The sequence below is a fragment of the Nerophis lumbriciformis genome, linkage group LG33 (genome assembly GCF_033978685.3).
Source record: "Nerophis lumbriciformis linkage group LG33, RoL_Nlum_v2.1, whole genome shotgun sequence".
NCBI classification, from domain to species: Eukaryota; Metazoa; Chordata; class Actinopteri; order Syngnathiformes; family Syngnathidae; genus Nerophis; species Nerophis lumbriciformis.
Window position 1 is genome coordinate 939,723 of NC_084580.2, and position 26,295 is coordinate 966,017.

General features: G+C 41.9%; 1 protein-coding gene across 6 annotated transcripts in view; it reads right to left on the bottom strand.

Moving 5' to 3' along the window:
• Positions 1-26,295, bottom strand: part of sema6a (sema domain, transmembrane domain (TM), and cytoplasmic domain, (semaphorin) 6A) — a 358,331-nt gene that overhangs the window by 113,323 nt on the left and 218,713 nt on the right. For all 6 annotated transcript variants that reach the window (XM_061928359.1, XM_061928357.1, XM_061928358.1 and 3 more), the window contains exons 8-10: positions 13,207-13,297; positions 10,082-10,201; positions 2,070-2,158 (exon numbers count right to left, since the gene is read on the bottom strand). In XM_061928359.1, the coding sequence (XP_061784343.1) occupies positions 2,070-2,158; positions 10,082-10,201; positions 13,207-13,297 (300 nt within the window). The remainder of the gene's footprint in view (positions 1-2,069; positions 2,159-10,081; positions 10,202-13,206; positions 13,298-26,295) is intronic.

Genomic DNA, 26,295 nt, shown 5'->3' on the forward strand with positions numbered 1-26,295 from the left:
ATCTACTGGTAAAATTATTGGTAAAATCCCGGCACGATAACTTAAAATTAAAGACAACTTCAGATTGTTTTCTTTGTTTAAAAATAGAACAAGCACATTCTGAAAATGGACAAATCATAATATTGTTTGGGGTTGGGTTTTTTTACACCAAAATGTTGTGGTTAATAGTTATTTATACTTTCTGAATAAATTATGTGACAATGTTCATCATTCAACTCATTGATGTTAATTTTCAATCTATCAAGATAAAAAAAAAAATCAAAATCAAATTACAGGATGTTATTTATGTAGTTTGCTCATTTTCCTCGACTGGTGCACTAAGCCATCCATCCATCCATCCATCCATCCATCTTCTTCCGCTTATCCGAGGTCGGGTCGCGGGTGCAGCAGCCTAAGCAGGGAAGCCCAGACTTCCCTCTCCCAAGCCACTTCGTCCAGCTCTTCCCGGGGGACCCCGAGGCGTTCCCAGGCCAGCCGGGAGACATAGTTTTCCCAACGTGTCCTGGGTCTTCCCCGAGGCCTCCTACCGGTCGGACGTGCCCTAAACACCTCCCTAGGGAGGCGTTCAGGTGGCATCCTGACCAGATGCCCGAACCATCTCATCTGGCTCCTCTCCATGTGGAGGAGCAGCAGCTTTACTTTGAGTTCCTCCCGGATGACAGAGCTTCTCACCCTATCTCTAAGGGAGAGACCCACCACCCGGCGGAGGAAACTCATTTTTCGGTCATAACCCAAAGCTCATGACCATAGGTGAGGATGGGAACGTATATCGACCGGTAAATTGAGAGCTTTGCCTTCCGGCTCAGCTCCTTCTTCACCACAACGGATTGATACAGCGTCCGCATTACTGAGGACGCCGCACCGATCCGCCTGTCGATCTCACGATCCACTCTTCCCTCACTCGTGAACAAGACTCCGAGGTACTTGAAGTCCTCCACTTGGGGCAGGGTCTTCTCCGCAACCCGGAGATGGCACTCCACCCTTTTCCGGGCGAGAACCATGGACTCGGACTTGGAGGTGTCGATTCTCAAAATATGTGGTTTATTTTATTTTTTTACATATGTAGCATAATCTACAAAGATACAAATAATTGCTATTGCGACATCTAGTGGACACATTTAGAACAGCCGTTTCTTTCATTCAAAAAATGAAATGAAATGTACGTTTGACACCCCTGATTTAAACAAACATACACGCATGCACGTGCACACACATAATTATGACAACCTTCTTTAAACGCAATCACGCTGTTTCACATATTTACAGAGAGAGAGGGAGAGCGTATCGATATTACAGAAATAAAATGACAACGAACAAGTTGCAATGTCGGAAAAAAAATGTCATGCACCTGCTTATTGGTAAGTTATCTGTGCAAATGCCTATATTTTACCCTTCAGATCAATCCTTGATGTTAAAACAAACACACCACTGTGGTGGCTTCATCCATTTGCCTCAGGTGAAGTCTTTTCACACACCGATGAAGGCCAATCTGGTGTTTAATAACCACACGTTATCCGTCAGTAAATGTTAAATTGCTCGGTTCTTCCTCCACATGCACAATTATAGTGAGAGCTGTGATCAGGTTTCACGCTTTGCACAGCTCACGCCCGTCACTCCTGGCAGGGAATCCATTATTCGGGAGTTCTCATCTCCTCTTACACTCGTTCTTATTTGTTCTGAATATATATGTGTTGTTTTTTTTTAAGCATAACACGCTAGACACATTTTCCATTTTCGTCTACCTGGTTTCCAATTTAACTTTTCAAAAATTGAAAAGATTAAACATAAGAAGTCTTTGTCGCCGTCCCCCTGGTGCAAAACCTATTCTCATTTCTCACAGCAGAAGATGGCAGCATGGTACGGATGCAGATTTATGTTTAGACTCTGAGAATGGGATCTCCACATTTTTAAGGATCTATTTTAAAGTCTTTCATCCTGTCCAGTGTTGATTGTTATTGAGAAATGATTGGCCTCATTCCAGGTGATACACCCACATCCTGTTAGTTTTTTTCGTGTAATTCCTGCCTATTGGACACCTCTGATAACAGAAAAACAAGAGCATTATTTACCTTTCCCATTGTGTTGTACTCCATAGCAATCTCCCTGAAGAAGAAATAGATAAAGTCTCCGTAATTGACTGCTTGGACAAAGTAGGGCTCTGAGAAGACAAAAAATGTGACACAAATTGATGCAGTAAAGATATTTTTTCACAATAAACAACAGGCCTGTCTGTCATCATATGCAGAAAAAGTAGGAGCCTGCGGCGCCTCATCCATCACATCACGGGAAACATTTGCATGCAAGAAACGAGGTACTTCTCTATTGAGATTTGACAAGCTGGACTGGAATGTGTGGTTTTTTTTTGCCCTGCAGTGCACCAATTTCCTGTCTACACATGCCCTGCCAGCGCAGCAGCAGGTTGGCAAAAAAAAACATTAGCATAAGTGATGCACCCCTTCATACATAAAACACAACACACACACAAAATAACACAGATGCAAACATGTGGTGAGGCATGCGTAACGGGAGCGTGTTTGTTTCCTAGCCTGTCAACTTTGCACTGTATAATAAGAAAGGCTAGATTGGATAGATAATTGACGTCAAAGCAAAAATATTGATTTACAGTAAAAACTCTTAACTAGGGATGTAAATGTTAATGCGTTAACGCATGTGATTAATAAAAAAGTATATATTCCATTACCAAACTCTGACGGAACTTCAGATAAAAGGTAATTAGTAAGGGTGTAATGGTACGTGTATTTGTATTGAACCGTTTCGGTTCGGTTCGGAGGTGTACCGAACGAGTTTCCACACGGACATATTAAGTAGCGTACCGCACGTTGTGTAAACAATGCACACCGAGGCACAACACACGGCATGCTAGCAGCGACCGGGCTACGACAACAAAGGGAAAGCGGTTTGCCGACATTGTTCAGCAGCGGTAGGGTATGCTTCTGGCAACACGTCAAACATGCTAACCCGTTTGAAGCGTCACCACCCTCAAGTGAACATCGCTTCAACGACGAGAAAGACGAGCGTCGTGCAAACACCGCATTCAAGCAGCCTCTCCTCGGCGAGTCAGGCAGGGCTAAAGTTTTTATAGCAGCAGATTTAAGACCATATTGCATTAAAAACTAGATTTTGACCCACTTCTTCTTTTTGTAGACAATGTGGATAAACTGATTTTTCTGGCAAAAAACATGAAGATTGAGTGAAAGTCACCAGGGTTAAATGCTAGGGGGGGGGGGGAGAAAAGTTAATCTGAGGCTGAGTTGACTTGAAACTGTTTAATGTTGCACTTTTTATATGTAGAAGAAAAGTTTTGTCATTTTATTTAATCTGAGCAACAACTTGAGGCAGTTTAATGTTGATTAACGTGGACCCCGACTTAAACAAGTTGAAAAACCTATTGGGGTGTTACCATTTAGTGGTCAATTGTACGGAATATGTACTGTACTGTGCAATCTACCAATAAAAGTCTCAATCAATCAAAAAAAGCACTTTATATGTAGAAAAGTTTTGTTAAGAAACCATTCTGAGCCTTATCTTATTTAGTTTTTACTTTATATATGTTGACCACATTAACTCTGGCAATGGACCATGTGTGTATATGTATGGTATTGTTATGCTTAGCATTCATGACTGCCTGCTGTTGCACTCATCAGCCTAGTGGTGGCTCACATCCATCACACACAGAGCTATTTCTATTTTTGGGCAGAATTATTAAAGTGTTCCCAATGATAAAAGGATAAAGCCATTGTTTACAAATTTGGTAAATAAATAACCAAACAATTTATATTTTGTTGTTTTCTTACTGTACCGAAAATGAACCGAACCGTGACCTCTAAACCGAGGTACGTACCGAACCCTTAGTAATTAATTAGTATTCCATCAACAATTTTTGTTATCATTGGCGCACATCAACTTTAACGAAGCACCTTAAAGCGAAACATGAACGTGAGGATGGCGTTGCTAGCAAACAGACAACAGAAACTATGCTGGCTGAATTTATCCACGTATACCACAGAAAAATTAAACAGTGCCTTTTTTAATGGACGACCACAGCATGTCGGACATAACCGTCTGTGAAGACCAAGTGCTACAAGATGTTGTTCATGTCGACAACTAACGTCATAGAAACTAAAGGTATACAAACTAGAGTTTTTGTACAAAAAAGACATTAGCGCTGTCATCCGAAAAGGTAAATAATAGAGATGTCTGATAATATCGGCAGGCCGACTAAGACTAAGACTAGCGGCTAACGTCCATCCGTCGTCGGCAGTGTTTTAGCGACTTCTAAATCACTAATCCTCGCCTCCATGGCGACAAATAAAGTAAGTTTCTTACAAGTATCATCCCTGCAGGACGAGGAATAGCTAAACATGCTTCCCTACACACCGTAGCTCACAATGTAAACAAATGCCATTGGTGGATCTACACCTAACATCCACTGTAATGATATCAAGTACAGACACGTATCTAGTCAATACTACTATGATTACGTCGATATTTTTTGGCATCACAACATCTTCTTTCGTTTAAAAAAAAATTATATTATGTTTATAAACTCAGGAAATATGTCCCTGGACACATGAGGACTTTGAATATGACCAATGTATGATCCTGTAACTGCTTGGTATCAAATTGATACCCAAATTTGTGGTATCATCCAAAACTAATGTAAAGTACCAAACAACAGAAGAATTAGTGATTACTACATTTCGACAGAAGTGTAGATTAAACATGTTAAAAGAGAAAGTAAGCAGATATTAACAGTAAATGAACAAGTAGATTAATAATTCATTTTCTACCACTTGTCCTTAATAATGTTGACAAAATAATAGAATGAAAAATGACACAATATGTTACTGCATATGTCAGCAGACTAATTAGGAGCCTTTGTTTGTTTACTTATTACTAAAAGACAAGTTGTCTAGTATGTTCACTACTTTATTTAAGTACTTAACTGCAATAAGAAACATACGTTTAATGCACCCCAAGATTTTTTTGTTAAAATAAAGCCAATGATGCAATTTTTTTTGGTCCTCTTTACTTAGAAAAGTACCGAAAAGTACCAAAAAGTACTGAAAAGTATCAAAATAATTTAATACCGGTACCAACATATTGGTATCATTACAACACTATTAAGAACATATGAACAACTTTCCTCTTTCGGTCCTAGACGACTGTCTCGAGATCAAATCTTTTACAACACGGTGAAACATGAACGCAAAGGACAAAAAAACACCAACAGATCCATAAAATAATCATCTATATAATATCACTTTTCTGCAGAACAGAACTCTGCTTCCGTGTCCTTCCCTGACACTCATATCTTAGGCTGGCCGCTATAAACAAACCCTGCCCACTCTGCAACTTGCCTTGTCCGCTTGCAGCTGTTGTGACGTAGATCACCGTAATAACCCGTATATCACTCAAAAGCACAGATTCCAACCATTGGAATGCTCTCTATAATTCAAGACTTAGGGTCATTTGAAAAATGCCCTGTACATCATATTGGTGGCTACAGTATCGATGGTAGAGGTTTAAAAATAACTATTTGGAGACGTCCGGCGGGACGTGTTGAAAAACTTAACGGGCCGTAATTTGCCCATGCCTGCTGTATGACATTCTGACTACCAATTTGCATTTGTATCCAAATATTGGGATATTTTTATAAGCCCATTTTATTTATGAAAGCAAATAATAACCTGTGATTGCTCACAGTTTAAGAGTGTGATTAATCTGATTAAAAAAAAAAAAATCACTTGACAGCCCTACTCTTAACATTTACCGTATTTTTCGGACTATAAGTCGCAGTTTTTTTCATAGTTTGGCCGGGGGTGCGACTTAAACTCAGGAGCGACTTATGTTTGAAATTATTAACACATTACCGTAAAATATCAAATAATATTATTTAGCTCATTCACGTAAGAGACTAGACGGATAAGATTTCATGAGATTTAGCGATTAGGAGTGACAGATTGTTTGGTAAACGTATAGCATGTTCTATATGTTATAGTTATTTGAATGACTCTTACCATAATATGTTACGTTAACATACCAGGCACGTTCTCAGTTGGTTATTTATGCCTCATATAACGTACACTTATTTAGCCTGTTGTTCACTATTCTTTATTTATTTTAAATTGCCTTTCAAATGTCTATTCTTGGTGTTGGCTTTTATCAACTACATTTCCCCAAAAAATGCGACTTATACTCCAGTGCGACTTACATATGTTTTTTTCCTTCTTTATTATGCATTTTTGGCAGGTGCGACTTATACTCCGGTGCGACTTATACTCCGAAAAATACGGTAAATTGTACAAGTTCAGGACAAAAACGCCTCTAAAGATGCAAAAATACTGTTGCCTTGCCAGCCAAAACCTTGAAAGTTTTCAGTTTTCTAATATTTGCTACACTTGTTTCAAAAGAAGGAGCAGACTGGCATTCGAAACAGTAAGACTCTAAGGCAAGGAATTTACCGACTTTGTGTATTGAAGGCCGCATCCACAAAAGTTAAAGGACGCCAATGTACGTAATATTCTTCTTTTTCGAATTCCATATGCAAAACAATGAAGATATGCTAAACTGGCTAAATATAATTAAGGAAAAATATAACATACATGACAAAACTATTTGTTATTAGTATTCTTTGTAGTCACCCAACATCACGTCCGGCTCATTAATGCGAGACTCGAAGTGATGATCAAGCGAGCGTCTGTGATCAAAGCGTTATGGGCACCATTTAGCCTTTCTCGAAAAAAATGCCTTTTGCGCGTGCGTTGATAGTTCAAACCAATGAAATCGCAAAAAGGACACTAGTTCCTTTAAGTTTCTCGGGAGGTAATCAAGAAGGACGAGAAAAATGCCTCTCAAATAGCACTCCAGTCCAAGGGAGCAGAGTCAAAGAACACATGAGTTTGCGGTGATCTCTTCGTCAAAGGTTGGTTTGATATACCTTTGACGTTTAGTATTTCCCATTGTAACTTGGGTAATTTTATGTAACTAATTGAGAGACGGCTCGTATCACACAGATCGCTCAATAATCCAAATAAAACATTCACCAGTTCCCTTGTTCCATTGGGTAAAGTATTTTGCCCGAGGACACAACGGCAGTGACTAGGATGGCGGAAGCGAGGATCGAACCTGGAATCCTCAAGTTGCTAGCATAGCTGCTCTACCAACTGAGCCACGACGCCCCAAAGAAGTTGTAGGTCTCCATGCATTTCCATCTGTTTTGTCGTGTAGAGTGATGTCTGGAGCACCAGATAGTTTGAGATGTCTGGGAACTCCACCAACGGATAATCCTTGAGATCACTTGCCAAATCTATTTTTGATCATGGTTAGGGATCGATTCCATTGCAAAGTTTGTTTTTCCTCGTTTCTGCTTTTAGCGGTATGGTCTAGGCCCCTTGGGTATTCAGATAGTTTGCACACTGTTTACTTCACAGAAGCCATGTTGGTTTGGATGACCACCACTTTGTTCACTTCAGTGAAAAAAAATCACATGACTGAATACAAGCATTAGGGTGACAGCTTATAACACTCAACACCACCGTTTCATTCATCAGACTATACCTTTTTACTTGTAACATTTTCTTTGTTTAATCCTTTCATTTTACTTTTTTTAAAGCACAGCTTTAATCTTCCTTTGTACTTTCGAGGTTCTGGTCGTGTTTAATTCTATAATTGAAATATGCTCCACGCCATGAAAAAACACGGTACGGGCAGCAAATTGGGTCCGACTTTGCACAACCCTTCTCTAACTTTGTCACACATCACTTGTCATCAAAGGATGAATGTTGTAGAGTTTGGTAATATACAGTATGTTCTTTACAATTGATTTAATATAATTTCCTATTCAGGTCTATAGCCTTGGGGAAAACATAGCAATTAAAGGTTTTTCTACTCCAGAATGTCTGCTGTCTTCCAACAGTCTGACCCTCAAACATATTATTTCTATTTCCATTATTTCCTGTTGTAAAAGGTTTAAATCCAGAGATGAACCGTCGTCTCGGAATGAGTTGTGCTCAATCAATTATCAAGATTTGAAAAAAAAAAAAAAACTAATTTCGGCTTTAACCATTGTGTGTTATACTCAATGGTTAACTGGACTTCTTTATGTGCTCGACGCCTCAATCATTGGTATGTGTTCATTTACAAAACCAGTCTGGGTATCACTCCATCTTATCTATCTTGTCTTTTAACAAAGAAACAAGGAAGTCACAATCTTCGTTCAATGAATGTTCTGCAATTTGTCGTGCCCAAAGTAAGAACTGAACTGGGCAAGAAAGCATTTAGGTTTTCAGCACCGAAGGCCTGGAATAACCTACAATCGAATATTCAACTTCAAAACCTTGTTACATTAAAGGCCTACTGAAACCCACTACTACCGACCACGCAGTCTGATAGTTTATGTATCAATGATGAAATCTTAACATTGCAACACATGCCAATACGGCCGGGTTAGCTTACTAAAGTGCAATTTTAAATTTTGCGCAAAATATCCTGCTGAAAACGTCTCGGTATGATGACGTCTGCGCGCGACGTCACGGATTGTAGAGGACAGTTTGGGACAGCATGGTGGCCAGCTATTAAGTCGTCTGTTTTCATCGCAAAATTCCACAGTATTCTGGACATCTGTGTTGGTGAATCTTTTGCAATTTGTTCAATGAACAATGGAGACAGCAAAGAAGAAAGCTGTAGGTGGGAAGCGGTGTATTGCGGCAGGTGTTGTGCCGGATAACGCACCCCCGCCGTAGAATGCACCCCCTGACTGTTGTGTTGGATAACACAGCCGGTGTTTCATTGTTTACATTCCCGGAAGATGACAGTCAAGCTTTACCATTGGCCTGTGGAGAACTGGGACAATAGAGACTCTTACCAGGAGGACTTTGAGTTGGATGCGCAGACGCGGTACCGTGAGTACGCATGCAGCTGCGGCTTCCAAACATTTGATCGCTTGCCCGTACGTGCGTGCCGCTATGTGCATGTCACGTACGTAACTTTGGGGACTTTGGGGAAATATATGTGCTGTATGAACTTTGGGGAGGTGAACGGTACTTTGGGCTGTGGGATTGAGTGTGTTGTGCAGGTGTTTGAGTTGTATTGGCGGGTTATATGGACGGGAGGGGGAGGTGTTTGTTATGCGGGATTAATTTGTGGCATATTAAATATAAGCCTGGTTGTGTTGTGGCTAATAGAGTATATATACGTCTTGTGTTTATTTACTGTTTTAGTCATTCCCAGCTGAATATCAGGTCCCACCTGCCTCTCACAGCATCTTCCCTATCTGAATTGCTCCCACTGCCCTCTAGTCCTTCACTCTCACTTTCCTCATCCACAAATCTTTCATCCTCGCTTAAATTAATGGGGAAATCGTCGCTTTCTCGGTCTGAATCGCTCTCGCTGCTGGTGGCCATGATTGTAAACAATGTGCAGATGTGAGGAGCTCCACAACCTGTGACGTCACGCTACTCGTCTGCTACTTCCGGTACAGGCAAGGCTTTTTTATCAGCGACCAAAAGTTGCGAACTTTATCGTCGATGTTCGCTACTAAATCCTTTCAGCAAAAATATGGCAATATCGCGAAATGATCAAGTATGACACATTGAATGGACCTGCTATCCCCGTTTGAATAAGAAAATCGCATTTCAGTAGGCCTTTAAATGCTTTAAAGCTTCTGTGAAAAGATTGCAGTCTACTTTTTCTGTATGCACATGTGTTATGTGAGCAAGTTTTAATGTTGTACATTTGATGTTTTATGTGTTGTTTACTGTTTTTAATGTAACCTTGCTGCTGCCCTCTTGGCCAGGTCTCCCTTGGAAACGAGATATTTGATCTCAATGGGATTTTACCTGGTTAAATAACGGCTAAATAAAATAAAACATTTAAGACGCCAAATAAAACATTTAAGACGCCAAATAAAATGTGACCATTCTCTTTCAAAAATGATTGCAGTCTGTCAAGCTCCACCCTTTGAAAAGAAAAATAATCCTGCTTATATCTAAGTGAATTGAGCTGTAGTGCCTTGTAGAAACAGGTTTGAACTGTGTGTGCGTGTGTCGTACGGACTCACCTTTTAGCCACTTGGAGTCATGTTTAACGGTGCGCAGAGTCGGGCTGTCTCCAAGGCTACGATAGATGACCGCATCAATGGCCAGAAAGTCAGTGACCGTGGCCGAGTACAGCCTGCCATCTGGAGAGAGGGGACGCAGAGATGGATAGAGAGAATGAAACAAATGAGAAAAGAATGGACAGGGGGGGAAAAAACAGCAACAAGACTGTGAAGTGACATACACAAGAAACATAAACAAGATATTTCTTCAACAAACAACCTTTACACTCTCTTCAACCTGTTGCACATTTGTAATTCCCTCACTCGTTACTTGAAAGTGCACATACACACAAACACTTACAAACACCTCAGCACCAACGTGACCCCGGTCCACCTCAGCTACAACCACAGTGGAAACTCAAACTACATAATTGAAAGGGTGGCTGGGATAGGAGCCCTCTCCATTACTCAGAGCTTCCAGCTCGCTGCTACGCATTAGCCGGTCAAGCTGGGCCGCCTCTGCTGGAAGCTCACAGGGACAGCTCATCAATAGCGTCATTAATCAGTTGGCGGCAAACATGAAAAAGGGAGCGAATGTCTTTTGCAGCCTGCGGGTCAGGCTGCATCGGAGGAATTGCAAAGCAATGGGACGAAAACTCATCGACGAACTGGGGGGATATATCCATTTGTGACTTGTTCACAAATATGGATTTTCACAACATGGAAATGTCGAAGACATTGACGGAAGACAACAATTTAAACTCTCCTAAACTGTCCTGATGGGGCTTTCATGAGACGTTTTGTATTACAAAAGCTGTAAAATCTGGAGTTCAACTGGAATTTTCTGACAAAAATCTGCCTTAAAAGTCACAATTATTGAAATTCAACGACTTGGTGCATTTGCAAACACCTAAAATGATGTACAAAGCAAACTATAACCTGCTACCCAAGAATGTACAACAATTCTTCTCAACAAAAGAGGAGAAATATAACCTTAGAGGAAAATCTAATTTAAAACATTTATATGCTCGTACAACACTTAACACTTTTAGTATATCAGTATGTGGAATTAAATAATGGAACGGATTAACCAAAGAACTCAAACAAAGCACCAACATGATTCAGTTTAAGAGACTGTTCAAACTACAAGTTTTCACAAAGTACACAGGACAAGAATTATGATGAACACCCTTTTTTTTTTCTTTTTATTGAGACAAAGATTATTTATGTATTTAATATTTGTATGTTTACTACGGTATATTATTTATTTATTATTTATTTGTTCACTGTTCTGTTACAGAGAACAAGGAAATTGGATAAAATTGCTATGGTATGAAAAGGGGGTAGGATTAAATAAGCTCTGCTTCTTCCTACTCCTTTTCGGACGTGCTGTAATGAAACAACTGGAACTGTGTGATACATTACATTGTATCTAGAGATGTCCGATAATTATTATCGGCCGATAAATGCGTACAAAATGTAACATCGGAAATTATTGGTATCGTTTTTTTTACCGGTATCGTTTTTTTTTGTTTTTTTTATTAAATCAACATAAAAAACACAAGATACACTTACAATTAGTGCACCAACCCAAAAAACCTCCCTCCCCCATTTACACTCATTCACACTCATTCACACAAAAGGGTTGTTTCTTTCTGTTATTAATATTCTGGTTCCTACATTATATATCAATATATATCAATACAGTCTGCAAGGGATACAGTCCGTAAGCACACATGATTGTGCGTGCTGCTGGTCCACTAATAGTACTAACCTTTAACAGTTAATTTTACTCATTTTCATCAATTACTAGTTTGTATGTAACTGTTTTTATATTGTTTTACTTTCTTTTTTATTCAAAAAAATGTTTTTAATTTACTTATCTTATTTTATTAATTGTTTTAAAAAGTAGCTTATCTTCACCATACCTGGTTGTCCAAATTAGGCATAATAATGTGTTAATTCCACGACTGCATATATCGGTTGATATCGGTATCGGTAATTAAAGAGTTGGACAATATCGGAATATCGGATATCGGCAAAAAGCCATTATCGGACATCCCTAATGGTATCGTATGCATGTTTGAAATAAACTGAAACTGAACTGAACTGAACTAAATGACATCCAATTATCTGCATCGTAAGCCGCCTCGTACGAGCAGTTTTTCACTATTTAGAACGCACAGAAAAGAGAAAGGCGTGTGTTCTAGTCTTACATAAGGAATGTGAAAAATGGGCTGCTTTCTTTTAGGAATGTGAAAATGTTACTTAAAATGAACAATGTCGAGTTAGGAAAGGTTTTATGATGGCGACAATTTGACTCTGGAAAAAAACTGGCACAGAATAGATTGTGTTCAATTTTGGAGGTGTTACAGTAGTTTCATGTCTTAACCTTGTGTAATGTTCATATTGTTGTTACTCAGCCAGCATTTGTGGGTCTGATGGACCCGTTGCATTTTGTGGCTTTTAATGCCTCACAATCAAACACTTTTATGTTAAAATACTGTACAGATGTTTACCTTATCCCAATAAACATCTATTCAGTATTTTGTTTGTTCAGATGTTTATTGGGATAAGGTAAACATCTGTTCAGTATTTTAACATAAAAGTGTCTGATTGTGAGGCATTAAAAGCCACAAAATGCAACGGGTCCATCAGACCCACAAACGCTGGCTGAGTAACAACAATATGAACGTTGCACGGAAAATTTATCTGCCAGTTTCTGCATCCCACAGGGATTCTTCTTAAGTGTTTCTGCACCTGCGGTTCCCACACAAGATTGCAACATTGTTTGTCAACACTGTCTGCTCTCATTTTCTCGCACATTTGACCCTCTGATGTTCCTTGTACCTACACTCTGTCCTCCTCCTGTCTAGGCCTGCTGTGTGTGTGTGTGGGTGGGTGGGTGCGTGTGGTACACAGAACATCAATTTCCACACTTCTATTAGCCCTGGGTGCGGTGGACATCCGGTAATAGAAATGTGTAGGGGGGGGGGGGGTGTATGGTGTGTGGTCATTAAGTATGTATTCTGATATATGTCAGTGAGTTTCAGTTTGAAAAATTAACTGATTGTATCATTTTTCTTTTAATAAAAAATGAAAAGGGGTCCCACAGACCCGAACACCACACCAAGGGTTAAACTTACCAGCAAAGAGAGCTACGTTCGCATGCTTGGCGTCATAAGGGCAACGGGCCATCCCGCTTATCTCCTCTCCGAGAGCTTCCAAGGTGTCCATCTGGGGGCAAAAAAAAGGGGAAGGTCAACAAACGTATTGACAGTGATTTTAAATTGGACCGTCAGATTGGCACAGTGGTGAAAGCCAGCTTTTTTTTTTTTATTTACGTCAGCTGGCCAAGGTTAAAAACCTTCTTTCTAGGCAATAGTTAGAGACAGTAATCCATGCCTTTATCACATCTCGGCTTGATTACTGTAACTCTTTGTATTTTGGAATTAGTCAGTCCTCCCTCTCACGTCTGCAGCTGGTCCAAAATGCAGCTACCCGACTTTTAACAAACACAAGAAAAAGTGAGCACATTACTCCTGTTTTAGCCTCCCTTCACTGCCTGTGTCTCTTAGAGTCCATTTTAAAATGATCTTACTCGTTTTTAAATCCTTACGTGGTCTTGCCCCACCGTACCTCTCTGAGCTGCTCCATCTCTATGCCCCCACCCGGTCCCTCAGGTCAGCTGATCAGCTGATCCTGGAGGTACCCAAAACAAAGCGCAAGCTCAGAGGGGACAGAGCCTTCTCTGTTGCGGGTCCCAAACTCTGGAACGATCTCCCTCTCCATGTGAGACAGGCTCCTTCTTTGGCTATTTTGAAGACCCTTCTTGAAACCCATTTTTATTCACTGGCTTCCAACCCACCAAGGCTGCCCTTTGTCACCGATTCTGTTCATAACTTTTATGGACAGAATTTCTCGGCGCAGTCAGGGCGTTGAGGGATCCGGTTTGGTGGCTGCAGGATTAGGTCTCTGCTTTTTGCAGATAATGTGGTCCTGATGGCTTCATCTGGCCAGGATCTCACTGGATCGGTTCGCAGTCGAGTGTGAAGTGACTGGGATGAGAATCAGCACCTCCAAGTCCGAGTCCATGGTTCTCGCCCGGAAAAGGGGGGAGTGCCATCTCTGGGTTGGGGAGGAGACCCTGCCACAAGTGGAGGAGTTCAAGTACCTCGGAGTCTTGTTCACGAGTGAGGGAAGAGTGGATCGTGAGATTGACAGGCGGATCGGTGCGGCGTCTTCAGTAATGCGGACGCTGTATCGATCCGTTGTGGTGAAGAAGGAGCTGAGCCGGAAGGCAAAGCTCTCAATTTACCGGTCGATCTACGTTCCCATCCTCACCTATGGTCATGAGCTTTGGGTTATGACCGAAATGACAAGATCACGGATACAAGCGGTCGAAATGAGTTTCCTCCGCCGGGTGGCGGGGCTCTCCCTTAGAGATAGGGTGAGAAGCTCTGTCATCCGGGTGGAGCTCAAAGTAAAGCCGCTGCTCCTCCACATCGAGAGGAGCCAGATGAGGTGGTTCAGGCATCTGGTCAGGATGCCACCTGATCGCCTCCCTCGGGAGGTGTTTAGGGCACGTCCGACCGGTAGGAGGCCACGGGGAAGACCCAGGACACGTTGGGAAGACTATGTCTCCCGGCTGGCCTGGGAACGCCTCGGGATCCCCCGGGAAGAGCTGGACGAAGTGGCTGGGGAGAGGGAAGTCTGGGCTTCCCTGCTTAGGCTGCTGTCCCCGCGACCCGACCTCGGATAAGCGGAAGAAGATGGATGGATGGATGGATGGCTTTTAACCCAGCATGAGACTTTAAACTGTTTTTAGCTTTTAACTTTTTGAACTGTTTTTAACTTTTAAACTGTTTATAAAACAAACTGTTCTTAGGGTAATTTATATTTGCTTTTTAAATGTGTATTTTTATTTCTGTTTTAAATGTTATTTTTTAGTCTGTCCTTTGCCTCTATTTCTTTGTGGTGTAAAGCCCTTTGTTTTTCAACTGTGCTTGTTTTTGTCAGGCTTGTCCCTGACAGTTTGACTGTGTTTTAGTTTTTTCTCTGCGTTTGTCTTAGTTTTCTGTCCAGCACTTTTATTTTGTCTTTATTTCCTACTTGTCTCCCTGAGTGCTGTGTCCCCTCAGCTGTGGCTGATTGGCACCTGGCCACACCTGGTGTCAATCAGCCAGCTGCTATTTAAACCTGCCTTCCCCTCCAGTCAGTGCTGGATCATTGTCATTTCTACTTGTCGTTGTCAGTGTAGCTGGATGCGGTAGCGGTAAGCTATATTCTGTAGCTGTTTGTAGTCTGCTGTCTTTTTGTTCCTCGTTTTTCAGTTCTTGTTTCCCTGGCATCCTGTTTCCTGTTCCTAGTTCCTGGTTTGTGTTTTTTCCTTTATTTTATAAACATTAAATCTTGTTTTCCCGCACAATGCCTTCCGCCTTCTCTGCATCTTGGGGTTCGGCACCTACAAACTCTGACAGTTTTTAAAGGGCTTTATAAATAAAGTTGGTATGGTAACAAAGGGTTGAGACAATGGTGTTGTGAAAAGCATGAGTGTCTGGAAATGGGATCCTCCTTGACGCGACACTACGTAGTGTTTGTGTAATCCTGTGCCCCACACACACACAAAAAAAACACCCTTTGGGGATGTAAGAAAAGCAGTGAACATTGTGGCAAAGAGGAATTCCAGGCCTAAGTAAAATTGTTGCGGTATCCATGTGACTGAGCTAAGTCGCCATTGCGCAGTATGTGGGAAGACCATTTTTATCCCCCACATTTTTCTTTCCACTATTTTCTATCCATTATCGTTTGACTGTAGTGCATTCAAGACGAGTTCCAACAGCCGCACAGAGAGCGCTTTAATCCATTTATTGCTACGCCGCTTTGTGAAAAAAAAAATTCAACAAGACAAAAAAGCAGGTGCACTCAAAGGGAATTTTTCAAGCACACTACTTTTTGGAATATTTGATTATAAAGGGACTCCAAAGTGAAAGCTTTGCCCAACCAAAGCTCTCACCCAGCAGGAACTGGGTTATTTCCTCCACATACGATACGCTCTAGTTTACTGCAATGTTTTTGGTAAGTGATTGACAGTGGACCACGAGTGGATGAAAGGTCAGTATCATCCCGCCACGGGTCGACGTGTTTTCCTCAGCATGTGTCGTCTGGTTGAAAGCAGAAATACACACTAGACGTTGAGGTCAGGAAGGCCGCCGCTAAATCGCTCTCCTCCTCGCCGTCCGCTCTTGCACGTTCTCTCGCAACAAAGAGAAGCACACATTGCCGAGGCTGAGAAGCGCTAACGCCGCCTTTTCTGGTCTCTAAACGGGTCATTTTGTTGGCTATTTCTGTCCGGGCGGAATAACGTCTCTCATCTGCCCACTAGGAAGGTCGCACACGCAATGCTGTCGAAGGCTGTTGGAGAAATTGTTGAGGCTGATTGGGGCGAGGAACATTCCAAGAGTCTCATTCCTACGACGGGGTTCGTACTCCTTTTCCATGGCCGAATTCAAACACTTTTTAATGACTTTCAAGATTTTTCCGGTACCCGTGCGAATCAATCCATAGCCTTGTTGTTTGAGGTCACCAAATGCTGTCCGTAGGAAAAATACGAAAAATCTGCTAAAACCTAAGCATAACATTGAACCAGCAGTTATCATTAACTGAATGGGGCGTAGAAAATGAAGCAGTGTGACTATTCAATATAATTTGTGTTTGCGAACGTGTCTCCATTAGTGTTGTTTTTCAAATTTCTTCTACTTTTTCTTACTTACAGCACTCAATGACATCGAACAGCACGGATTGATTCACACCGTGTTTGTGCTTGTAAACTGATAACGTGATATACCCGCAAAATTTCCATTTCACTCATTTATTAACAAAACTGTTCCACATTAATATAAGGATAATAAATTAAAGGAAAATATTTTCTTTGTTTCACAACACCTCAGTCACCTTTCATTAAGCATATCTAGCCTTATAACTGTGGCTATGATAACAAATCGATTTTTAGTTGAGGGAAGTTCTTAACATTGTAATTTATCATTGACAAACGCTCGCTTTTTCTAGAGATGTCCGATAATGGCTTTTTTGCCGATATCCGATATTCCGATATTGTCCAACTCTTAATTACCGATTCCGATATCAACCGATATAGATGGTTACAGTCGTGAAATTAACACATCATTATGCCTAATTTTGTTGTGATGCCCCCCTGGATGTATTAAACAATGTAACTTTACCATGAATTGATTAACGCGGACCCCGACTTAAACAAGTCGAAAAACATATTCGGGTGTTACCATTTAGTGGGGGTGGGGGGGTGTATATTGTAGTGTCCCGGAAGAGTTAGTGCTGCAAGGGGTTGTGGGTATTTGTTCTGTTGTGTTTATGTTGTGTTACGGTGCGGATATTCTCCCGAAATGTGTTTGTCATTCTTGTTTGGTGTGGGTTCACAGTGTGGCGCATATTTGTAACAGTGTTAAAGTTGTCTATACGGCCACCCTCAGTGTGACCTGTATGGCTGTTAATCAAGTATGCCTTGCATTCACTAATGTGTGTGTAAAAGCCGCATATATTATGTGACTGGGCCGGCAAGCTGTTTGTATGGAGGAAAAGTGGATGTGACGACGCTAAATGCAGTGCCTTTAAGGCACGCCCCCAATAATGTTGTCCGGGTGGAAATCGTGAGAATGGTTGCCCCGGGAGATTTTCGAGAGGGGCACTGAAATTCGTGAGTCTCCCGGGAAAATCGGGGAGGTTGAAACCGATACCGATAATTTCCGATATTACATTTTAAAGCATTTATCGGTCGATAATATATTATCGAACATCTCTACTTTTTTCCTTTCATAGCTGGTAATAACTGTCCGTAATTAACATGTAATCTAGCGCTGATCTCACAGTTTAGGTCGAGCATGTACCAAAAGGTTAAAAAACAAAACTTTAGCTAACGTTAGTTAACTTGTAGGGCTAGTAATCTCTGTGGCTTACCTTTTATATGACCCAGCAAAAAGCTGGATTTCCTTTTTGCATACTTTGCAGCAGGCTACACGCGAATTTGGTCCACGTTTTATCCGAAGTTTGTATTGGTCATTTTCCATCCAATGGTCATTAAAACAACAATCTACCGGCATGATGGACCGATGCACCACTGTCCTCTTGGGGGCGACACAGAGCCGCATAGACGGCTCTGGCATGACAACAACCTAATGTAAGGGCTCGTGCAAAGCCAACAGATCAAGCATGTAGCTTTCATTTTTAAGGAAACTTATTTTATTTTTTTCCATTTTATAATTAGCCTATTGAGTCAGACTGCCGAGAAATATGATGAACATTTCCAAGCACTTCACCCAAAATTCAAGCATTTTTCAAACCTTGAAAACTAGAAATGTCTGATAATATCGGCTTATTATCGGTATTGGTTTCAAAAAGTAAAATTAATTACTTTTTAAAACGCCGCTGTACGGAGCGGTATATATCCGGTAAAACACGGACGTAGGGCATACTTTCCAACCCTCTCGATTTTCCCGGGAGACTCCCGGATTTCAGTGCCCCTCCCGAAAATCTCCTGGGGCAACCATTCTCACGAATTTCTCCCGATTTCCACCCGGACAACAATATTGGGGGCTTGCCTTAAAGGCACTGCCTTTAGCGTCCTCTACAACTTGTCGCCACGTCCGCTTTTCCTCCATACAAACAGCGTGCCGGCCCAGTCACATAATATATGCGGCTTTTACACACACATAAGTGAATGCAAGCCATACTTGATCAACAGCCATACAGGTCACACTGAGGGTGGCCGTATAAACAACTTTAACACTGTTACAAATATGCGCCATACTGTGAACCCACACCAAACAAGAATGACAAACACATTCCGGAAGAACATCCGCACCGTAACACATAAACATAAACACAACAGAACAAATACCCAGAAGCACTTGCAGCACTAACTCTTCCGGGACGTGTGCCTTCATTGTTTTTGTAGCTGTTGTTTTGAGGCATGTTTAAAAAAATAAAAAATAATGCACTTTGTGAAAGTCAAAGTATAGTATTTCCCATAGTTGTAATGGGTATCAGGATTATCTCAGGGAGAGCACGTCCCAAATTGCAAGCTTCTGTTTTGAAGCATGTTAAAAAAATAATGCACTTTGTAACTTCAACAATAAAAATGGCAGTGCCATGTTGGCACTTTTTTCCATAACTGGAGTTGAAGTTGTTCTCTTGTTTTGGAAAACCTTGTTTTTGATTGATTGATTGAAACTTGTGTTAGTAGATTGCACAGTACAGTACATATTCCGTACAATTGACTACTAAATGGTAACACCCGAATACGTTTTTCAACTTGTTTAAGTTGGGGTCCACGTTAATCAATTCATGGTAAAGTTACATTGTTTAATGCATCCAGCGGGGCATCACAACAAAATTAGGCATAATAATGTGTTAATTCCACGACTGTATATATCGGTATCGGTTGATATCGGAATCGGTAATTAAGAGTTGGACAATATCGGAATATCGGCAAAAAAGCCATTATCTGACATCTCCATTGAAAACACAACATTAAAATACAAGCATTTTCAAGGTTTTTAAGCACCCGTACGAACCCTGCTCATATAAGAGTGTTATTTATGAAGACTTTCTTAATAATATTACATTTAATGGAAACAGTTGGGCTAGGAATTTTTAAACACAAAAACACACACCCCGTCATAGATCCTCTCAACTGATGTCACCACATCGCTGACCTGTGTCCGAGGGGTCTGAGCCGGCTGTCACTGATCTATTCCTGCCGTCTTAACATGCGAAAGACCCCCCTGACAAGCTGGCAGGCATACAGCATGTGAGTGCAGAGCTGTCATGGGCAATATCCAATATTCTTAGCCGGGGCAACAGAGAACCACAAAACTGCCAACGTGAGCCAAAGCAGTTGTAAACATAAGGCATTCGGGTGGTTAAACAGCTTGAAACCCGTTATGCCGTCGACTCAGCTAGCTTGTAAAAACAAAAGAAGCGCCTAGGCTAAACGTGATCCAAAGCGATGTGGCTTAACGGGAATGTCGGGAGTTGCCGTGGTAACATGCATATTTCTGCAGGGATCTTCTGGATCTCAGCAAACAGACAATAACCTTGTATCCGGATGAATTAATTAGTGCGACAGCTAACAAGCGTCTCCCTTAAAGCTATAGGCTAATGAATTATACCAACACAATGCTGATTAAAAACATGGCCTTCAGGAACATTTGTAAACATTAAGCTGAGGGTCGTGTTCCATTTTTTGGGGTGATTTAGATCGGGACAAGTTTTAAATAAAGAGATCCTTGTTTCTTTTAAAGGCCTACTGAAACCCACTACTACCGACCACGCAGTCTGATAGTTTATATATCAATGATGAAATCTTAACATTGCAACACATGCCAATACGGTTAGCTCACTAAAGTGCAATTTTAAATTTTGCGCGAAATATCCTGCTGAAAACGTCTCGGTATGATGACGTCAGCGCGTGACGTCACTGATTGTGGAGGACATTTTGGGACAGCATGGTGGCCAGCTGTTAAGTCGTCTGTTTTCATTGCAAAATTCCACAGTATTCTGGACATCTGTGTTGGTGAATCTTTTGCAATTTGTTCAATGAACAATGGAGACAGCAAAGAAGAAAGCTGTAGGTGGGAAGCGGTGTATTGCGGTCGACTGCAGCAACATTCATTCATCATTGTTTACATTCCCGGAAGATGACAGTCAAGCTTTACCATTGGCCTGTGGAGAACTGGGACAACGGAGACTCTTACCAGGAGGACTTTGAGTTGGGTGCGCAGACACGGTACCGTGAGTACGCATGCAGCTGCGGCTTCCAAACATTTGATCGCTTGACCGTACGTGCGTGCCGCTATGTGCATGTCACGTACGTAACTTTGGGGACTTTGGGGAAATATATGTGCTGTATGAACTTTGGGGAGGTGAACGGTACTTTGGGCTGTGGGATTGAGTGTGTTGTGCAGGTGTTTGAGTTGTATTGGCGGGTTATATGGACGGGAGGGGGGAGGTGTTTGTTATGCGGGATTCATTTGTGGCATATTAAATATAAGCCTGGTTGTGTTGTGGCTAATAGAGTATACATATGTCTTGTGTTTATTTATTGTTTTAGTCATTCCCAGCTGAATATCAGGTCCCACCCGCCTCTCACAGCATCTTCCCTATCTGAATCGCTCCCACTGCCCTCTAGTCCTTCACTCTCACTTTCCTCATCCACGAATCTTTCATCCTCCCTCAAATTAATGGGGAAATCGTCGCTTTCTTGGTCCGAATCGCTCTCGCTGCTGGTGGCCATGATTGTAAACAATGTGCAGATGTGAGGAGCTCCACAACCTGTGACGTCACGCTACTCGTCTGCTACTTCCGGTACAGGCAAGGCTTTTTTATCAGCGACCAAAAGTTGCGAACTTTATCGTCGATGTTCTCTACTAAATCCTTTCAGCAAAAATATGGCAATATCGCGAAATGATCAAGTATGACACATAGAATGGACCTGCTATCCCCGTTTAAATAAGAAAATCGCATTTCAGTAGGCCTTTAAATAGTTTCAGAAAAGTACTTCTGTAATGTTCTACCGATATTGTTTAAAGACACAGTGATCATCAGAATGACCCCTGTGGAGCCCATCAACATCCAGGGCTGGGAGTTGGCACTAGTGGGGCAGTACAAGTACCTGGGAGTCTACTTGAACAGCAGACTGGACTGGAAGGACAACAGCAAAGCTGTTTACAAGATGGGCATGAGCAGACTCTTTTTCCTGAGGAAGCTTAGGTCCTTTGTCCTTTGTGCAGCAAGCCGTTGGAGATCTTTTATCAGTCTGTTGTGGCTAGTGCCCTGTACTTTGCAGTGGTTTGTTGGGGGAGCAGCACCAACAAAAGGGACTTAAACCGGATTGACAAACTGATCCAGAAAGCAGGCCAAACCATTGGCACACAATTGGAGGCGTTTGTGTCAGTGAGGGACAGGAGGACACTGGACAAACTGCTCGCCATCATGGACAATCCTGCTCACCCACTCCACTAGACAATTGAGGGACAGCGGAGCTCATACTCCAACAGGCTCCTTCAGCTTCGTTCCTACAGTGTTCGATTCAAGAACTCCTTCATTCCGCACCTCCATCCAGCTGTATAATCACTCGCCATACAGCAATACATGATATCTGTCTAATATCTGACCAATTCTAGCTACCTCTCTTTGTTTATAATATATATTTTCTGCTGTATCTACTCTCTATTTTATGCTGCAGATGTTACATATACTGTAATATTGTACATGGTAATTGTTATATATTGTATATTTTATATGAACATATAATATAATATTATATATCAATATATATCATATACTGTATATATAATATGTAAATATTACATATATGTTATATTTTATATTGCTACTACGGTACATTTTTAGTCTACTTTATACCTGCATTATCCTTTCCATCCTTTGTAGCTGAGCTACTGTGTGGAACAATTTCCCTTGTGGATCATTAAAGTTTGTCTAAGTCTAAATCTAATATTAAACAACCTTTCTTTTTCAAAATCTGTTTTTGAAAAATATTTTTAATACAAAAACCAAAGACTAAATGATCTGCATCTCTCCAGGTCACTGGTGTGTGTGTGGGTGGCAGGTCAAACAGTTCTAACTAGGGATGGCCGATAATGGCTTTTTGCCGATATCCGATATTCCGATATTGTCCAACTCTTTAATTACCGATACCGATATCAACCGATACCGATATCAACCAATATATACAGTCGTGGAATTAACACATTATTATGCCTAATTTGGACAACCAGGTATGGTGAAGATAATGTACCGTATTTTTCGGAGTATAAGTCGCACCTGCCGAAAATGCATAATAAAAAAGGAAAAAAACATATATAAGTCGCACTGGAGCCCGGCCAAACTATGAAAAAAACTGCGACTTATAGTCCGAAAAATACGGTACTTTTTAAAAAAAATTATAAAATAACGGCGTGGCGCAGTGGAAGAATGGCCGTGCGCGACCCGAGGGTCCCTGGTTCAATCCCCACCTAGTACCAACCTCGTCATGTCCGTTGTGTCCTGAGCAAGACACTTCACCCTTGCTCCTGATGGGTGCTGGTTAGCGCCTTGCATGGCAGCTCCCTCCATCAGTGTGTGAATGTGTGTGTGAATGGGTAAATGTGGAAGTAGTGTCAAAGCACTTTGAGTACCTTGAAGGTAGAAAAGCGCTATACAAGTACAACCCATTTATCATTTATAAAATAAGATAAATAAATTAAAAACATTTTCGTGAATAAAAAAGAAAGTAAAACAATATAAAAACAGTTATATAGTAACTAGTAATTAATGAAAGTGAGTAAAATTAACTGTTAAAGGTTAGTACTATTAGTGGACCAGCAGCACGCACAATCATGTTGTCAGGCTTGTCCCTGACAGTTTGACTGTGTTTTAATTTTTCCTCTGCGTTTGTCTTAGTTTTCTGTCAGCGCTTTTATTTTGTTATAATTTCCTGATTGTCTCCCTGAGTGCTGCTTCCCCTCAGCTGTGGCTGATTGGCACCTGGCCACACCTGGTGTCAATCAGCCAGCTGCTATTTAAACCTGCCTTCCCCTCCAGTCAGTGCTGGATTATTGTCATTGCCAATCTATGAGTAGCTGTGCAGCTGGGGAGGCACAGCTACTTCCCACCCCAGTGGATCTGCAACAGATGCCACCATGCACTCCGGTGGGCCAGCAGACGCCGCCACCATGCAGTCCGGTGGGTCTGAAACAGACGCCGCCACCATGCAGTCCGGTGGGTCTGAAACAGACGGCGCCGCCATGCAGTCCGGTGGGTCTGAAACAGACGGCGCCGCCATGCAGTCCGGTGGGTCTGAAACAGACGGCGCCGCCATGCAGTCCGGTGGGTCTGAAACAGACGGCGCCGCCATGCAGTCCGGTGGGTCTGAAACAGACGACGCCGCCATGCAGTCCGGTGGGTCTGAAACAGACGGCGCCGCCATCGTCTCCGGTGGGTCTGAAACAGACGGCGCCGCCATCGTCTCCGGTGGGTCTGAAACAGATGGCGCCGCCATCGTCTCCGGTGGGCCAGCAGCAGAGGGCGCCACCATCCTCGTCTCCGGTGGGCCAGCAGCAGAGGGCGCCACCATCCTCGTCTCCGGTGGGTCTGAAACAGATGGCGCCGCCATCGTCTCCGGTGGGCCAGCAGCAGAGGGCGCCACCATCCTCGTCTCCGGTGGGCCAGCAGCAGAGGGCGCCACCATCCTCGTCTCCGGTGGGCCAGCAGCAGAGGGCGCCACCATCCTCGTCTCCGGTGGGCCAGCAGAGGGCGCCACCATCGTCTCCGGTGGGTACTCCCACGCCGGCGGACGAGCCGCCTGGCCAATTGCGGCGGCGTTCAACTCGCCGTCGCCACCTAACTCTTCCCCGCTGGTTGCGGGGACACTTGGCCTGGTAGCCCACCTCCTTGTCCTCCCTCCACCCTCCCGTGACTTTGGAATTTTTTTTGGGGGGGGGGGGTTCTAGAACATCTGGAATCCGTTATAGGAAGGGGGGCTACTGTCAGGCTTGTCCCTGACAGTTTGACTGTGTTTTAGTTTTTCCTCTGCGTTTGTCTTAGTTTTCTGTCAGCGCTTTTATTTTGTCTTAATTTCCTGATTGTCTCCCTGAGTGCTGCTTCCCCTCAGCTGTGGCTGATTGGCACCTGGCCACACCTGGTGTCAATCAGCCAGCTGCTATTTAAACCTGCCTTCCCCTCCAGTCAGTGCTGGATTATTGTCATTGCCAATGTCATTACTACCTGTCTTAATACTTGTCGTTGCAGCTCTGTCTACTTTTGTTTCACTCTGCTCATGTCCTAGTTCCTTCGTGTCACAGTAAGTGTTTTTGTTTCTTGTCCACAGTTAGCCTCTGTGCTATTTTAGTTCATAGCCAAGTTTGTTCTTCGCCTTGTGCGCGCCTTTTGTTACCCTTTTGTTTGTTGTTTTGCCATAGTGTTTAATTAAATAATGTTTTCTCACTCAATGCCTGCCGTCATCTCTACATCTTGGGGTTCGTCACCAACAAACTCTGACACATGTGTGCTTACGGACTGTATCCCTTGCAGACTGTATTGATATATATTGATATATAATGTAGGAACCAGAATATTAATAACAGAAAGAAACAACCCTTTTGTGTGAATGAGTGTAAATGGGGGAAACGGTTTTTTGGGGTGGTGCACTAATTCTAAGTGTATCTTGTGTTTTTTATGTTGATTTAATTTTAAAAAAAACACAAAAAAAAACGATACCGATAATAAAAAAAACGATACGGATCATTTCCGATATTACATTTTAACACATTTATCGGCCAATAATATCGGCAGGCCGATAATATCGGACATCTCTAGTTCTAACCTAATCAGGTAGAGGTTGTTTGTATAAATCTTTAAATCCCACATTTACAGTAAAATTGCCTGTATTTTTCATGTGTTGTTCTCTGAAAAAAATAGTCTAATCTTCAGGTTATATTGTATATTCCTAGTAAAGATCCCTAGTGGTTTTATAAACAATCTCCCAAAAATGGCAGACATAGCCTTTATATAAGTATTCATATGACTCATAGTCAAACGTTTAAGTGCAAAAGTTCCAACAAGGGCCGGAACCAAACAAAGACGCATCCCAGCGGGTGATAATCGTCACAGCCCATTTCTCTGCAACCTGTGTTCTGCTTTTGACATTTTTACACCTCAGAAGGAAAACTACAGTCTTTGCAGCTGTTCATAAAAATCTCAAACTATGCGGGGAAAAATGATTTCATATGGAGCTGCACATCATAATTTGCTTTAAGGATTTGCCGGCTAAAATATTGAATTTATTTGCACAATCTAATAGAATCCCATAGCAGTGTCAACAATTCAGAAAAAATAATAAGGCTCAGATTTGATTGACACTGTCAGAGAAGTATTCATTACAATTTTTTTTATTTGTGATCATCATTAAAACTGGTCGGCGAGGTTTGATTTGCTTGTTGGCTGGTTGTGTTTGCAAAATTATGCACAAAATATGCTCATTTTCAAGGCTGAGTAGCTCTTGTGCAGAGCAAGAACTCATGTGGACACAGGACTTTATTTCATCTCCTATTCTTTGCAGGGGACCTATCAATGCGTCAGTTTGTTCACAGAAAACAATGCACAAAGGTGGCATGGTTGACATGCAGGGTTTATTTTACACC